General features: G+C 37.7%; 1 protein-coding gene across 5 annotated transcripts in view; it reads left to right on the top strand.

Annotated features, from left to right (window-relative positions):
* Positions 1 to 381: 381 nt before the first annotated feature.
* Positions 382 to 18,253, top strand: part of ezh1.S (enhancer of zeste 1 polycomb repressive complex 2 subunit S homeolog) — a 33,714-nt gene continuing 15,842 nt past the window's right edge. The window contains exons 1-10 of one of the 5 annotated variants that reach the window (XM_041578380.1): positions 382 to 412; positions 1,191 to 1,289; positions 1,990 to 2,110; positions 2,940 to 3,068; positions 7,626 to 7,745; positions 8,785 to 8,905; positions 12,523 to 12,633; positions 13,878 to 14,042; positions 17,765 to 17,867; positions 18,051 to 18,214. In XM_041578380.1, the coding sequence (XP_041434314.1) occupies positions 1,994 to 2,110; positions 2,940 to 3,068; positions 7,626 to 7,745; positions 8,785 to 8,905; positions 12,523 to 12,633; positions 13,878 to 14,042; positions 17,765 to 17,867; positions 18,051 to 18,214 (1,030 nt within the window). In that variant the 5' untranslated portion in view covers positions 382 to 412; positions 1,191 to 1,289; positions 1,990 to 1,993. The other 4 variants (XM_041578379.1, XM_018238353.2, XM_018238354.2 and 1 more) reach the window with 4 other exon arrangements.

The following is an 18,253-nucleotide window of genomic DNA, read 5'->3' as shown; positions in this document are numbered from 1 at the left end:
CATAGTGAAATTTATTTCTACAAACACTGAATTAATTATAAATTTATACGTTTTAGCTGAAAGGCACTATGTGAAAGGCGTTTTAATTTCTATGGCAACCAAACACTTCATTTGTAAATTTTTGCTGAGCTGTCCAATCAGAAATCAGAATATAATGATGTATTCCAGACAGAGGCTTGGAACTGCAGAGAGTGCTACCCCCTTTATAAACAATGGTTTCAGTTTTCACACTTCCTTCATTCCAGTTGGTAGGCTAAAGTGCTAACCATGCCACGGAGCCCACCCATTCACCAGTGTCAGTGTTTTTATTGGCTCACTGAGGAAAGCAATATTGTCATTGGTTCTTCCCCCTCCCAGCAAAAATGTTGGTGACTGTCAGCTTCAGCACAGCCCTGATGCAGTTAGGATTGAGGTAACAACATGGCATTAAAGGGTCCAACAGACTTGCAAACCAGAGAACAAACAGAGCATTGCTGGTGAAAAAGACAAGCTGCAGTCTTCTGTCTCCTGTCAGATAGCTGGAGGTAGTTTTAATTCATGGACAGATAATGGGAACACCTTCCTGTATGTGCTATTGAATACTGTTAAGTTAGAATATACCTCCATGTGACAGCTGAGCAGCAACCTCCTCAGGTACCATTGTAATGGTTGAAGAGAGTTGTGGCTAGCTGACAGCAGGAGGGCCCCAACCTAGTATAACATGTAGTGTTTTAAAGGAGTGGTATGCCCTACTGAAGGCAGTTTTACACAGTAAATGGTCTGTGGATGAGATGTGATAGCTGCAGCTCGACTAACAGCCATGAACAGTACACGCAGTCTGATCAGGTTTAGAGCAGGGAGACGGGGTGGGACTTGCGCTGCTATTGCACAGGACTGACTGTCACTCACACGTATGACCACTTCCTCAGAGAGAATGAAAAGACATGCCCAACCCTCATTGCAGCCTACACACTGAGCACTGAGTGAGCAATGGATCTCTTTGCAGCTCTGATGTCATGACAGTTCTAAGAGGTAAAACAACAAAAAAACAGCTGTAAGCATTTTTTCCGAGGTACAGGACCCTGTTTACCTTCTGTATTATGTAGTCTGTAGGCTTAATGTATACACCTTTCTGGTGTACGGAGATTAGTAATAAGGTTGTGCTTAATCAACACATGCTGATAATAATACTGTTTTCTTCCTGCCTGCAGCATTTTGATGACAATAGAAATCTGATATTAAGCCAGATATCATGTATAGCCTGTGAGGCGTTCTGTCACCCCCAAGGATTGCTCTACCATCCTGCACAGGTATGAATATAATAATTGCCATTTTCAATACAGATCTGAGTTCATATATCTATTTTATAATATGCTTGTCCAGTTTGGTCAGTTGCACCAGTAAGTGATGTAACTAAAACCAAATTGCTAAACAGTGGGCATTTTGTTTTTTGGAACACACTGCATCCATTGAAATTAATTATCTGTGATAAGAAAAAACTGTTTAATTTATACTTTCTGCAATAGCCGCGACTGTTTCAGTTGTGATTATGACCCCCCCTCCATAAAGCAGCTCCACAGTTTATATATCCCAGAATATTTACAACTGCATGGGTCAGTGTCTGACCGTTGTAGGAGGAGAAAGTCCTTTTTCTTAATCAGCTAAAATAGGTATGGGACCTGTTATCCAGAATGATTGGGACCTGGGGTATTCTGGATAATGGATATTTCTGTAATCTAGTAGTCTTCATACCTTAAGACTACTGGAAAATCATGTAAACATTAAGTAAACCCAATAGGCTGTTTTTGCTTCCAATAAGGATTAATTATATTTCAGTTGGGATTAAGTACAAGGTACTGTTTTATTATTACAGAGAAAAAGGGAAATCGGGATTATTTGGATAAAATGGGACTTGACCTTTCCGTAATTTGGAGCTTTCTGGATAACGGTTTCCGGATAATGGATCTCATACCTGTACTTACGTTTTGCTTTTTTACTTTACCTTATTAGCACAATGGAGCCTCCAGATCCAAACTACACTAAAACTTTGATGTGTTGGAAAGAAAGAGTGCGGTCAGAATACATACGGCTGCAGCAGTTGAAACGTTTTCAGTCCAACACCGCAGCAAGTGTAAGTTAAAAAGCAGACTAATACATGAACAACTCGAATTAGACATTTAAAATTTTATGAGATATGAGTGTTTATAGTATAAAATTATTTGCACACTGAGGTGTTGGATTTCTGACTTAATACCCTTTGTGATAACTGGTTAAAAAATGGTGCAGCTCAGTCATACATATGAATGTCCATATTGCACTTCTGCAAGGATGCTTTGCTACAAAATGAAATGGATCAATACCTAATAGGTTTGTGGCAAAAATGAAAGGTTTACTAGCTGAAAATATTAGTGGTGATCTGTTTCAGTTTGTGGTGTCTTTAAATGTACAGCACAGATTGGCGCAAATTAAGGGTAGGAAGGAAATAGTAAATAATAAATATAAAGGGGCAGAAATTGTAGCAGAGAAAATGGTTGTATGGAAAACAAAAAATCGCAAAACAGTGAAGAAAGTATAATGGGAAAAAGGAAATACTTTTTAAATTTTTTAATTATTTGCTGCTCTCCACTTGAGGAAAACCTCCAGTGGGGGAAAGAATATGGGGGTGTCAGGTGCCCATTAAAATTAAGTCTATGGTAGAGGGCCTTGCTGTAACCGGGCTTTCTGTATAATGGGTTTCCTGATAAGGAATCTCATACCTGTACTTGTCAAATCATGTTCACTCAGAATATTAATATCTATATCATACTAAAAGTTCATTTAAAGGTGACCCACCCCTTTAAATAAATGGATTATCTAGCTATGAATATATGTGGGTATAACACTTTTATAAGTAAAGTTTGCAGGTCACTATGGGATTACATAAAGATTTTAACATTATGTCCTTTTTCTAATCATGGCAGATGTTTTATGTAGAAAACCTGAATAAAGCACAAGAAAGGGCAAACCTTTTAAATGAAGACTGGAAGAAATTAAGTGTGCAACCCATTCAAATGATGGAATCTACAAGTGGCCACCCATTTTTGAAAAAGGTATTGCAGAAAAGCATGTTTACTTGTGCGTTATATGGGATGGTACATGCCCAATTTAAGACAAAAGGACCTGGGCGTATTAGAACTAAGCCATAGCAAACAATACAAGTTCCCCTAACAATTCCGGTTTCTCCAACAATTCAGGTTTCCCTTAACTCGGATTTTGCCAGGCAGATCAGTTGCACATTAATGATATTAATGTGTAAAAACTGCTAATATGAAATTAAAAGCAAAATGTATATACACTACATTTACAAAAGAGCTCAGAAAAGCATTGTACATTGGTATATATGTGGAATTCTCTTTTATTCTTACGAGGAAACTTCGGCGACTTCGGAAAAAGAATCGCTCTGAGTGCCATCACGCCGGCGGGAAGGCAGTTCAGGGAGATTAGTCACCCCCAAAGAAGAGGAGACTTGTCTCTGCCCTTACAGAGCAATTGGTTTTAGATGGGCTCAGTGACTCCCCATTTGAAAGAGTCAGAAGAAAAAGGCAAATAATTCAAAAATTATAAAAAATAAATAATGAAGACCAACTGAAAAACTACTTAGAATTAGCAGTTCTATATCTTACTAAAAGCTATCTCAAAGGGAAAACACCCCTTTAAGAAGTCAATATCAACTGCAAGACCACTGTTCATCTTCCTTTAAAAGCAAGTCAATTTCTTTGACATAATATATTTGATAGATCCATGCTGATGATTACTTATAATGCCATTCTTCAGGGCTGAATCTTGAATGTGCTTTTTTAAGCCTTTTTAAATGACTTGCTTAATACAGATGTTAAATTTACAGGCCTATAATTGCCAGATGGAGAACAGAACTCTTTTTTAAATATTATGTAAAGATTCCCCTATTGGTTAACACCATACCAAACGAGAGGGACTCTAGAAAAATCAATGGTCTGGTCTAAACTGATATAAGCTTTCTAAGTAAACATAGCTGCATTAGACCTGTAGTCTTGTTCATACACTTCAGATATGGGATTCATTATTCGGAAACCCGCTATCCAGAAATTTTCCAAATTACAGAAAGGCCATTCCCCATAGACTCCAAACAATCAAAATATTTAAAAACGATTTCCTTATTCTCTGTATTTATAAAACAATTCCTTGTACTTGATATACTGGAAGCAAAACTAGCCTATTATTTAATGTTTACATGATTTTCTAGTAGACTTAAGATATGAAGGTCCAAATTACAGAAAGATCCGTTAGCTAAATAACAGGTCCCGAGCATTCTAGATAACAGGTCCCGAGCATTCTAGATAACAGGCCCCATACCTGCATTAACATTGATGAGATGTTTAAGAGTAGCCTAAGCCTTGTGTACTACTACAGTGTATTGTTGTATTTAGCACTTCTCTGCAATACTACTCCCCCTTGTCAGACCTCTAGTATATCGACAAAACGTTGTGCTTTCTTCATTGATCTGCTCCTCATATTGCTGCTCAGCATGAGTTTCCATCTCTGGCCTTCCCATATCACCTGCTATTACAATGCACTCTTCCAACCCGACAGACATCTGTATTTCCAACATACAGTGAAACCTCAATTTTAAGTACCTGATTTTAAGTTTCCCCGCATTTTACATTTTTATTTGTGGTCACACCAATTTATAATGCATTTCAATGGGTGCATTTCCCTGATTTTAAGTAATGTTTTCCCAGATTTTACATCAAAATTTTGTCCTGATGTTCCCAAAAACTGTTTTTCCCCTCTATGAATGTTATTTGTGAAATAAAGAGATTTCAAATTATAACCAGATTTATATTTTGCCATGGTCCTGCCTCTAAATGGTCAATTCCAATTAGTCTGCCCCTTATAAGTCCTGCACCAATCACCTATTGCTTTAGGTTGTGTATGTGCCTTACACATGCCCCCCCCCCCATAGTGTTACAACGCTGCAATACTTAACCTTTGTTGTTTGCACAGTAAATATTGTATCTCAAAGTAAAATGGACTCCTGTGCTTATATCCTTTCAGTACTTGAAGAAAAAGTTACTTTAACTCATTCCCCTGATTTTACATCTTCCTGTATTTTACATAAGTTTTTCCTGGTCCCCTGAAAAACGGAAAATGGGGGTTCTACTGTATCTTCATGCCCCCCCCCAAAAAACGTGCCCTCAATCCTCTGCTGTCTTCCCCTTATTACAGTGTCTTGACCTCACCATAACATGGATCCATTGTCAGGTCAGGCTCTCTTCCTCAGTATTTATCCCTACTCAATGCTTTCACTGTCAGCTGTCCTGCATCATCCAGCCAAACCCTAACTCATACTCATAGATGAACCGTAACATTAGGGTTATAGGGTCAGGGATCTCTTTACAGCTAGGAGGACTAATAATGCATGCATGAGGGCTGAGAGTGGGTGGAGTATGGAGGAGGCCTGAGCAGGGGCCCTACTTGAGGGGAAAACTCCAGGGGGAGCGCCCCCTTCCCACTGTGGATGCCCTTGGACATTAGTACTGTATTTGCAAGCGAACCAATCATTTTCTCATTTCCTATTTTTGCCTTGTAGATTGCCACCCTACAAAACTTGTAATGATTGTAGGTCCTTAATGGTGTGTGTTTTCACTCGTAAACTTCTAAATATGTGTCCTTAGTATGTGCACTAAAGAAGTTTACCTTAAAATTATCTTTTAGTACATTATAGATGGACCTAAGCACCATTTCAGTTGGTCTTTGTTACGTTGTCCGTGTCATTGATGCTTCCAACAAAAAATAGTTGGTCATCATGCCCCTAATTCCCTTCCTGATCTTGATACTGATGCCTGTTTGCCAGGTTAATTAACCCTTAGCAACCAGATGGCAGGCTGCATTTCAACCTAAAAGCTGTAGAATGAATAAATGTAATCAATTTACAAAAAAAACACAAATATAGAATGGCTTCACTGATCCTTTTCCTTTTTTGTGCTTCAATGGAATTGTGCCCTGCCCTATTGCTCCACTGCCTAACCATAGGTCCAAACCTGGAATAACCATTTCCATGGCATTTTAAGTAATGATGAGACACCATACAAAACACTGATGAGCCCCAATAAAGGCAAAACAGGCCGGTGGATCTAATCAGTAGCTATGCTTTAAAGAAGCTGTGTTTTAAAGTCCAGTGGTTGAGCTTTGGGTGAGTTTAGGATATTCCATAAAAATGTACATTTTAGAAGCAAAATTCCCTTTGCATTCAAATGAGGGTGTTCTTACACTAAAGGGCAGATTTATGAAGGGTTGACTTGAGAATTCGAATGTTCTAACTTTTTTTATGATCAAAACTGTTGAAATATTTGATTTCTGAGATTTATCATTCTCTGGCCCTTTAAGAACTCAAATTCGACTATTCGCCACCTAAAACCTGCCCAATTGCTGTTTACGTCAATGGGAGAGGTCCAGGGATCAATTTGGAGTTGTTTGCAGCCTTCCTGACATTCAAGTTTTTTTCAGAGAAAAAAACTCAAATCAAATTGTTTAAACACGAATCAAATTCGATTCGAAATTCAATTTGAGTTTTCAGGACGATTTGATTCATCCTAGTTTTAAAGATTCAAAAAAAATGTTAAATAAGTTTTGATTGGTCGAATTTCGGATTTATGGGAATTTAGGGGAGTTTTTAAAAACTCCCATGAATTCGAAATTCGACCTTTGATAAATGTGCCTCCAGATGTGCTGTTCATGTGGAATCACTTCCCTGTCTGTATATGATGTTTGATAAACTTGTGCTGCAATGATGAATGAAAGGGCAAAACTGGAGCTTCAGCATAGAGGGTCTTCCTTCCAGATTTCTACCTGGATATCCTCAATAACATTCTTGATATGGGGCCATTGTGGTACATACCAGGACACATTTGTCTTTGTATGTGAGATACATTGCCTTTCCTGCTTTTTTCCTTTGTTAATTAATATTATCTCAGTAACGTACTGTATGTAACATGTACTCTTTATAGATTCCACTAAAGGGGCTGGTTCTCCTTTAAGTTAACTTTAATATGTTATAGAGTGACCAATTCTAAGCAACTTTTCAATTGGTCTTCAATTGGTATTTTCAATTGGTATTTGATTTATTTGCCTTCTTCTTCTGACTTTTTCCAGCTTTGAAATGGGGGTCACTGACCCCATCTAAAAAAAACAAATGCTCTGTAAGGCTACACATTTATGGTTATTGCTACTTTTTATTACTCACCTTTCTATTAGGGCCTCTCCTATTTATATTCCGGTCTCTTATTCAAATCAAGGCATGGTTGCTAGGGTAATTTGGACCCTAGCAACCAGAGTGCTGAAATTGCAAACAGGAGAGCTGCTGAATAAAAAGCTAAATTACTCAAAAACCACAAATAATAAAAAAATTAAAACCAATTGCAAACTGTCTCAACATATTCCAGTCTGTATCATTTGATAGACTATATTAAAGTTTAAATTTTGCAATCTCCAGTGTTATTTCCTATTGAAACTGCAAAGTAATTTTTCTTTACTAATTGTCAACAGAAACTTTAGGCCTTTCTCTGATCTTTGATGTTGGTGAGTGATAAACAATAACATTGAACCGAGCTGTCTTTTTACTTCTGCAGTCCACAGTAGAAAGCAGCTTCCCAGGTTTTGCTGTCCAGACCATATTTATGGGATCCCTGAACACCGTGGCTTTAGTGCCCATCATGTATTCATGGTCACCCCTGCAGCAAAATTTCATGGTATGTACGTATATACGTGGTTTTTATATATGCTGCATTTATTCATCACAATAGTTACCGGTATGTCCAGTTTGGCTAAGAGCAATGTAAAGAGAAGCACCGTTTGAATAAAAAATATCTTGATATTGTCCTGTGAGTTAATAAGCAGCATTTTGAATTTATGTTTACAGTTTTTGTTTTATCTGTATTTTGAGAAGAAGGAAAGGTTTAATCGCTGGGTGTGCCAAATGTTAGGCGCCCAGTGATAATAATCACTTACCTGATATCCCAGGCAGGTGCTCCTGCTGCAAAGTTTGCTGCTTACACTTTAATGATTAATAGATGTAGTTGGCCAGCTATAGTTCATACAGCACTTTGGAGGTCTAGATAAAATTAAAATGATGACCTCATATAATTAAGTCTGTAGAGCCTCTGAGCAGACTGGGGACCATAAAAAACCTTTGGAGGGCCACTCCAGCCCACGGGTCTCAAGTTGGACAGCCCTTACCTATGTCAACCAATCATTAAGAAGCAAACCCTTTTCTTGGTTGCTATGGGCAACTGTACCTGACCAAACTTAGTGCCTTTTATTACATATGGGGGTTAACCTTTAGGGGGTTATTTATTAAAGTCTGGTCAGACTTTTCAAGGGGAAAAACATAATTTTTTCATTTTTTTTTAACATTTTTAGTGATTTATTAAACCCGATGGTGTTAAAAGTCTGAATAAAAAGCTCAGACTTGCCAAGTTCAAGTAGAAGTCAATGGCAGATGTCCGTTGATATCCTGATCTGCGCTGGCCTTCCTTCAATAATCCAAAGACTTTGATGGTTTTTTGGCCGTCCAATCTGAAAAAAACTGTTTTCAGCGACAAATACGAAAAATTCATATCATTCTATCAATTTCTTTTTCCCTCACAAGAAATGTTCATAAAAATGTATTGATAAATAGGGGGGAAAGTCTGTGCAGATTTGGTTGGAGTAGTTTTCAGAAAATAGTGAGAACTTTTCATATTTTGATAAATAACCCCTTTTATCTTCCTTTGGTGTATGGTATTACAGGTGGAAGATGAGACTGTTCTATGTAATATTCCTTACATGGGCGATGAAGTCAAGGAAGAGGATGAGACCTTTATTGAGGAACTGATCAATAATTACGATGGCAAAGTGCACGGAGAGGAAGGTGGGTTTGTCTCCCTTTAGGGCAAATTCACTAAAGGACGTAGCGCCTAACGCTAGCGTTAATTCGCTAGCGTATCGCATTTTAGTTAATTCGCCGATTCACTAACGGACACTGGCGTAAATTCGCTAGTGTTACTTCGCACCCTTAGCCTGGCTATTTGCGCAACGGACGTAACTACGCAAATTCACTGCCGCGCGCATTTTTCTGAACGCTACTTTTTACGCCAGACTTCCTTCGCCACCTCAGACCAGGCGAAGTAGATAGGGATTGCTTCAAAAAAAAGTAAAACATTTTCTAAGTCCCAAAAAATGCTGGCGTTTTTTTATGGGTGATAGGCTGAAAAAGATCGAAATTTTTTTTGGGTCTCCCCTCCTTCCCCCCTACATTTCCTAACTCATGGCACCTTAACTATACAGTGGGCACATGTTTAGGGCAAAATAAAAATGTTATTTGCTGTTTTGAATGTTTCCCAGGCTTGTGTAGTGATGCTACATATACCTCCATTGTAACTTCAATTTTGCGCCGTATGCAAATTAGGCATCGCTAGTGTAACTTCGCTTTGCTTGGTGAATTAACGCTAGTGCAACTTCGCAACCTTACACTTCCCCTGAGCGCAACTTCGGATTTAGGTGAATTTGCGTAGCGCTGGCCAAAATACGCCTGGCGAAGTCCGGCGAAGCGGACGCTGGCGCAACTACGAATCTTAGTGAATTTGCCCCAGATTGTGTGTATCTGTTAAAACCGAAATATAACTCCCTAAATTTTTAATTATTTGTCTTCTGCCTGTTTCTGACTGTCAGATTGGTGGATCTACAATTTTATTGTTAATGTGTAACTTTGTACCATAATGTGTACCATTATATCTACTTTTCCTTTTTCATATTTCTCATTCAAACCCCTGTCTGGTTGCTGGGGTAAATTGCATCCTAGCAACCAGATAGCTGCTGAAATTCCATACTGTAGATCTGGTGAACAAAAAGCTAAAAATATAAAATAGTATGAGTGTCTACATTATATATTATAGAATATGAGTGTCTACATCATACTAAAGGTTAATCCAATGGTGAACCACGCCTTTAATTACACTGTAGTATATATATTTGAGAGGCTATGTTGAAAAGCACACCTTTAAAAACATGCTACATTGTTTCATGCGCTGAATGGCTACTAAGTGTCCAGTCTTATTTTTCAGTAGGGTGACCACTTGAACAATGTAACTGGAGACTCATAAAAATGCCCCTTGGGGTTGTAGGACAGCAATGATTTGAATCCAATCCCTGCAGCATCTGTTTTGCTTATAACACCGGTGACAGGATCCAGAGCAGTATTGAACTATATGTTTCTAGGCAGAATCTACAGCCAGGTGTTTAAGATTTAATTGCCCTTTGACGGATAAGACTAAAGGCTGACTGGACAGGAGAGGAAGGTTAGTTTGTTTATGACAGAATAAAAGTGGAAACAGATGGAGTCTGCAGCTGGAGCAAGTTTTATTGGGGATTGCCAACTGGATAGTGTTTTCATATAAACACAGTACTAAGGAAATGAGCAGTAGTGTCAATACAGAGGAAACAGAACCCTCAGCAATGGGCGAGGGGGGAGGTATCTTCCTGTTTGGGGGGCAATGGGTAACACGCAGCGCACATGAAATCGCAAGATGTCTGTAATTTTGCGCTTTGTGAATGGTCTGCAGTGCTTCATGTTTATGACCCATACATAGTTACATAGTTAAACTGGGTTGAAAAAAGTCAAAGTCCATCAAGTTCAACCCCTCCAAATGAAAACCCAGTATCCATACACACACCCCTCCATACTTTCGCATAAATGATATATACCCATATCTATACTAACTATAGAGTTTAGTATAACAATAGCCTTTGATATTCTGTCTGTCCAAAAAATCATCCAAGCCTGATTTTGTGCGGACAGCCAATATAAACATTTTGCAGGGAGGTCTGGGCCCCAGAAGTTATTCCACTAGAAATGAGTTTGCCATGGCCGACCAATAAAATATATTTGTGCACGCAACATGGAAGGTTACTCCATCAGGTCAAAAGTGTGGCTGCTGTTTCTTGCTAGCAATATGTACCATTTTCTAAGCAACATGTATGTGTAGTGCTTTGTGTCCTTTTACTGTCCCCTCAGTATGACTTGGCCAGTTAGAATATTGCTACTACCCACCCAGTATTTTAAATCTATAATATTTGCAACACCATCCCAGGTATCCCTTGTTGCTTCTTCAGTCTCATAGACTTAGGGATACTAACAAATATTGATTTTAATATACTGTACAGAGCATGTGTAAACCGAGATAGCTCCAACTGAGCCGAGAAATAAAGGTATGGGATCTGTTATCCTGAAACCCATTATCTAGAAAGCTCAGAATTACGGAAAGGCCATCTCCCAAAGGCTCCATCTTATTCAAATAATCCACATTTTTAAAAATTATTTTCTTTTTCTCTGTAATTTGTACATTTGTACAACTAAGATATAATTAATCCTGATTGGAAGCAAAACCAGCCTGTTCAGTTTAACAAATGTGTAAATGATTTTCTAGTAGACTTAAGTTATGAAGATCCAAATTATGGAAAGATCCATTATCAGAAAACCCCTGGGTCCCAAGCATTCTGGATAACAGGTCCCATTCCTGTAATAAAAAGATGGCAGTGCTTAAAAATATTCCCGGGCTGGTGCATTTTTGAACAGGAGCACCGGTCCAGGGAAAACAGTTTATTACACCAGGGGGCTCTTAATATATTCACTCCTGATAGGAACACAGAAAGAAATGGCAAAAACAAAACATGTGACCCATCAAATTTGCCAGCCCAGGGTTATAGCCATCTTGTGATTATGAAAAATTGCTCCCTGCACGGCCAGTATATTTTTGTCATGTTACCTTTCTCCCTTCTTAGCTTTACATGAAAAATGTAAAGGGTTTCCCGATAAGCTTTGTTATTTAGACAATCAATTTAGGGACAGATTTATCAAAGGTCGAGGTGAATTTTCGAATGAAAAAGATTCGAATTTCGAGCTACTTTTTGTGTACTTCGACTAGGAAATAGTCCAAATTCGATTTGAATTTAAAAAAAAATTTGAATATCGAAATGTATCATGTATTGTCTATTTAAAAATTCGACTTCGACCATTCGCCATCTAAAACCAAAATTGCTGTTTTAGCCTATGGGAGACCTCCTATAACCTATATGGAGTCAATTGGTGGACTTTGAAAAATCTATGTTTTTTATGGGAAAAACTTCTAATCGAATTCGATCGAATGTGCTATTCCTTCAATTCGAATTCGACCAAATACGGACCTATTCAATCAAAAACTGACCTATTCAACCAAAAAAAACTTTGTCTTAATTTGGTCTTTTTGAATTCAAATTTGAAATTTTTTCAATTCAAAATTTGACCTTTGATAAATATGCCCCTTAGTGTCCCTTTTATGAACAACTTCTATTCTATTACACATCGCCCGTAGCTTTTCTAGATATGAAATTATGTGTTCCGTGTTTTGATTATTGATTTGTGGAGAGGTACTTTACCTGTGTATATAAGGTTGAATTAAAATAATTCTGTAAATATTAGTACTAATAAAAGCAATGTTTTACAATTTTCAGAATTAGACTTGAAATCAACTGTGTTATCAAGCCCTCGATTACATGACCGTGAGCGGTTATTCAGGTTTGGCCAGTCCTTCTCTTTGGGACGAAACAGTACCATCAAAACAGGTAAATTAACTTTTTTATTTAGGAAGTTGGACCAAGTGATGATTACGCAAGGAAAAGAAAATATTATACTTTCAGAAACAGATATATCACTAGCACTGAGGCATGCAATGACAATTTAGGGGCTGATTTACTAACTAATAGTGTAGCTACCCATAGCAACCAATCCGATTTTTTTTCATTGTGCAGTGGACTGTTTAAAACTATTGATGACAGCCTAGTGTGTTTAAGTAGAGAAGAGGTAAAACTAAATCAGACTCAATGCAGAGAAATTAAATTGGACTTGTGTCATTGACATACCGTTTGGCAATGCAAAGACAGTATTTTATGATAAAAATACTTAAAGTTTTAGCACAATTATGACCTACGTTTTCTGAAAAGCATATGATAGCTTCGACTGATGCAGCATAAGTCAAACCCAAAGAATATATATTAGTAGTATAACTTGAAAAACATGGCTGGATTTTACATAAAAAATTACATTTACATAAAAAAATGTAACTTATAAGATCCTGAACACACAGGTTTAGACTCTCTTTAACAATCTTTCCTGATATCCAAGCTTACCTCTGACATTACTAGCACTACAACAACCTCTCCTCCTATACCTGTGCAAATGCAAGCACTTCTGCTTCCTCCAGTATGTGTTTATGTTAATGGGTGACTTCATTTTGGGTGTAATTGGGTGGACCCCAGGCCCGGACTGACAATATGTGGGTTCTGGCACAGGAGGGGCTGCTATAAGGTGCCATAGACAGTCAGTATTTTGTGGGCTGGTGGGGTTTGTTTGGGCCTCTGTCTGGGCCCCTGTGTACCTGAAATGGCAGGGCCTATTTTAATTTTCAGTCCGGACCTGGTGGACCCACAGCCCCTATTTTTAATCTGTTTTTACCCGGACCCACAACAGCTTTATCTGCAACCTATCTCACTATCCTTTGACTGTTTTAAAGCTGGAAGGGATGGTATCCAAAGGCAAGGATCAGAGAGAAGCCCAACAAACCTCCTTCTTGATTTCTACTGCAGTCACACTGAGCTTAAAGGCAGTGCAGAAACCTGACCTAAACCTTGTCTATCGGGTATTATCTCTGCCTCCACGACTATGATGATGGCTTCAGAAAACTCAGACAGAGAGATTTGTCTTCTTTGTCATAGGGCAACTGTCCTCAGCAGTTTATTGGTTATTTGATTATAAGATAACCTTTCAACTTTTTAATAATAATAAACTCGGCTTATGTCCTTGTGTGCAGGTTATGGTATGCTGGATGATGCTTCATTCATAGAACTTATGGAAGCTCTACTTCAGTACACAGAGGAAGAGGAGAAAGGGCTAAGTCACCATACTGAAGGAACAGGAGAGGAAGTAAAGGGAGAGGGTCCCATGACCCGGAAGAGGAAACGCATTGCTGAAGAGGGTGAGTGGATAAGTGAAAGCAATGGACCCATGTAGGATATTTGATTTAAATCAAACCTGTTGTATTTTTAGCAAGATTCTCTTTTAACTGTAATCTTTACTTTGTAATTGCTTACATTGATTACACAATGAATAATTTTATACGTATATATATATATATATATATATATATATATATATATATATAATACACATAAGCCATGAATATCTTGTAAATTATATCCGTATAAACTGTGAGTTCTGATGTAATCCGTTATGAACGGTGAGTTCTGATGTCATTTCTGTCACATGACTCATTGAAACTTGTGTATTATAATAAATAAAGTACCCCCAGTTGTAAAATATGAGGGTATTAGAAGTTACTTCTGAGTTCCATGACCTGTATAAAAACACTCGGCCTTCAGCCTCGTGTTTTTATATGGTCATGAAACTCCTCTGTAACTTATAATATCCTTATATTTTACAAGAGGGGGTACTTTATTCACTATATATATATATATAATATATATATGTTCTTGGACAGCACCACCTTTCATTTAGCTACCTTGTAGCTGCCCCTGTGCACGGAAATCCCATAAATCAGTGGTCCCCAACCAGTAGCTCGAGAGCAACATGTTGCTCACCAACCCCTTGGATGTTGCTCCCAGTGGCCTCAAAGCAGGTGCTTTTATTTTTGAATGGAGGCAAGTTTTGGTTGCATAAAAAACAGGTGTTCTGCCAAACAGAACCTCCTGTAGGCTGCCAGTCCACATAGGGGCTACCAAACATCCAGTAACAGCCCTTATTTGACATCCCCATGGACTTTTTCATGCTTGTGTTGCTCTCCAACTCTTTTTTAGATTTAAATGTGGCTCACGTGTCAAAAATGTTGGGGACCCCTGCCATAAATAAATAAAATAGAACAAAAAACCAGCACCTTCAAGACTTTGCATTGGCATTGGGATACCAGCAACATTCAATACACAAATAACTTATTTTATATCTCGTAAACATCTAAAATTCTCTGTTAATATAATAGTGTGAAGATGCTCATATCTGTGCTTATTTTTAAATGAATGTTGCTGGTATCCAGCCATTTGAAGGGCTACATTTTGTGTATATGCATACAATAACACTTTTTGTTAATGAAATTTCCGGTGTTGTTGGTCTTTTTTTGCTAACTCAAATTTTTCCAAAATTATTGGTTTTCTAACTGGAATTTTGTTGCTAGATTAATCTCAAAAATTCAACAGATAAAACCTGTCAAGTTTCTATAGAATTTTCATAATTTTACCTTTTGAGAATTTGAAGGAGAAATATTTCTTTAGATTGAATACTTGAAGCAGCAGATCATTTCTGTCATAATAAGGGACCTATTCAAGGATTTTACCAAAAGGTACTGTAAAAAATCTGGTTGTTCCAACCCTTTTTTCAGTTCAGTTGGTTTCAAATAGTCTGCCAGAAATAAATACTTTTTCCAATTACTTTCTATTTTCTATGTGTGACCTTTTTTTCTATATTAAAGTGTAAAGTTAAATTTTTCACCTTCAAAACCAGGAGGAGGGGTGGTCGCCGACGCGCTAAACTGTTCTAAATTCTAAATCAACATTTAGTTGATACATTTCTTCTTTTTGTCCCTGCTGAGCAAAATCCCTGGGTTTCAATTAAAGGCAGCTGTTAGAATCGATACAATAGCTGCTAAAATTCCAGAGATGCTGCTGAGAATTGTATAGTCTAAGGGGCACATTTACTAATGTTAATTAACCCTCAATATTCGACCCTCAAAGTTAAATGCTTCGACTTCGAATATTGAAGTCGAAGGATTTAGCGCTATTCGTTTGATCGAACGATTAAATCCTTTGAATCGAACGATTCAAAGGATTTTAATCCATCGATCGAACGATTTTACTTTGATCAAAAAAAGCTAGGAAAGCCTATGGTGACCTTCCCCATAGGCTAACATTGATGCACGGTAGGTTTTAGGTGGCGAAGTAGGTGGTCGAAGTTTTTTTTAAAGAGACAGTACTTCGACTATGGAATGGTCGAATAGTCAAACGATTTTTAGTTCGAATCGTTTAATTCGAAGGTCGAAGTAACCTTCAAAATTCTAAGTATTTTTTTAATCCTTCACTCGAACTTAGTAAATGTGCCCCTAAATGTTGCAAAATTTTAACAGTTTCTGCGCTTGAATTACTGAGTTGCCAGACTGAAACACCAGAGACCGGAACATTTAACTTTAAACTTAGATTTTGAAAAAACAGTAAAAAATGGAAAGTGATTGAAAAAAGTTTTTATTTCAAGAGAACAATCTGAAAACAACTGAACTGAAAAAGTGTTTGGAAGGTGAACCACCCTTTTAAGGTACTTGCAATAAAAGGTGGTCCTTGCATCACAAGGTGGTCCTTGCATCAAAAGGTGATCCTTGCATCAAAAGGTGGTCCTTGCCTTTCCAAATAATTGCATAGTGCTGCTCAGCTCCTCCCACCTCCTGTTCTGAATGGAATGTAATGCTTCTATACAGTGGCCTGCACTAATCACTGTAGGGTGCTTACAGTAATTCTAATTCAGGTAAACAAATAGGACGGTTTCTTCATTTGTAAGTTACGCGTTCAGACATTCCAGTCAACGAATGGACATTTTTCTTTCTTTCAATATGTTTACTTCCACTGGCTTAGTTCATTTTTGTTATTTTCAATTTATTGTTGTCAGTCTCTTAAAATTGTATTCCGTTTTCAATCTCACTATGCCATCATATTGAATACGTCTTTCTTCATCTGCATAATATTTGCTGTCATAATGTTATTACTTGTTTAATATGAAAATCAAATAAAACATTTTCAAAATAAATAAGAATCAAACCGTTACACAGCCTTACTGAATTCAGGCTTGGTGAATTTCTACCCTACTTCTTTAAGGGGCAGATTTATCAAAGGTCGAATTTGAAAAACTTCGAAATTCGAATTCAAAAAGACAAACCGAAATTAAGTCGAAGGTTTTTTTTGCCTGAATAGTTCCGGTTTCGATCGAATAGGTACGCATTTGATCTAATTCGAAATAAAAGTTTTTCCCAAAAAAAAACGTTGATTATTTGGAGTCCAATAAATGACTCCAAATAGGTTCTAAGAGGTCCCCCATAGGGTAAAACAGCCATTTTGGACTGTTCCCTAGTTAAAGTACACAAAAAATAACTCAAAATTCAAATTTGTTAAATTCGAAAATTCACCTCGACCTTTGATAAATCTGCCCCTAAGTTTTAGTTTTTCTTTAGGGCAGAGACACACAGGCAGATTCGAGACACACAGGCCCAGCGACAAATCTCCTTTTCTTCAGGGCAACTAATCTCCCCAAACTGCCTTCGCTGACTTCCTAACAGCTAGAATGAAAATCGTCGGCGTGATGGCAATCGGAGCGATCGCCCGAACTTTCCTCGTGAGACAACTGCGAGCGACTTCGGAAAATGAAGCACTCCAAGTGCCACCCCGCTGGCGATTTTCATTATAGCCGGCAAGAAGGCAGTTCTGGGAGATTAGGTGCCCGAAGAAGAGGAGACTTATCTCCCCGAATCGTGTGAAATGACCCTTAAACTTGCTTTTTCATGTTTGTTCTCTTTGTGTATTACAAAAATAGGGATAATGGCAAGTATTATAAACAGGATCAGTGAAAATTAGGATCTTAGTTGTGGCTATATAGGGAAAAAAATAATTCCTCCTAGTTTTTTTATATTCTTTATGTGATATGTTTCAGGTAGCAAGAGCGTCTGTAGAAGCCTTTTGCCGAACAACCTGATCTTCAGTGCAATATCAGCTGTGTTTCCAGAGAGAGGCTTTCCAGATGAAGTGAAAAAACGGTACTATTCTTAAGAAGATCGTTATTTTGAACACACACCTAGAAATAAAGATTAATAACAAACTAAGAGATTTATGTTTTGCTCACAATGTATTACTTTTTTTTAAATTAAAGGAAGAATTTAACTTTTTAAAAGGCAGATTGGGTTGTCTAGAAAATTATTTGCATCTTTTTATTTTCCAAGGTACAAAGAACTGACAGAAGCATATGATCCCCATGCTTTGCCTCCCCAGTGTACACCTAATATTGATGGACCATGTGCCAAATCTGTGCAAAAGGAGCAGTCTCTTCACTCCTTCCACACCCTCTTTTGTCGCCGCTGTTTTAAGTATGACTGCTTTCTACACCGTAAGTTGAATAATAGTAATGTTTTTGAAGGGCCGTGTG

Source organism: Xenopus laevis, chromosome 9_10S (assembly GCF_017654675.1).
Source record: "Xenopus laevis strain J_2021 chromosome 9_10S, Xenopus_laevis_v10.1, whole genome shotgun sequence".
NCBI lineage: Eukaryota > Metazoa > Chordata > Amphibia > Anura > Pipidae > Xenopus > Xenopus laevis.
The sequence above is the reverse complement of the archived record's forward strand: the minus strand, read 5'-3'. Positions and strand labels throughout refer to the sequence as shown.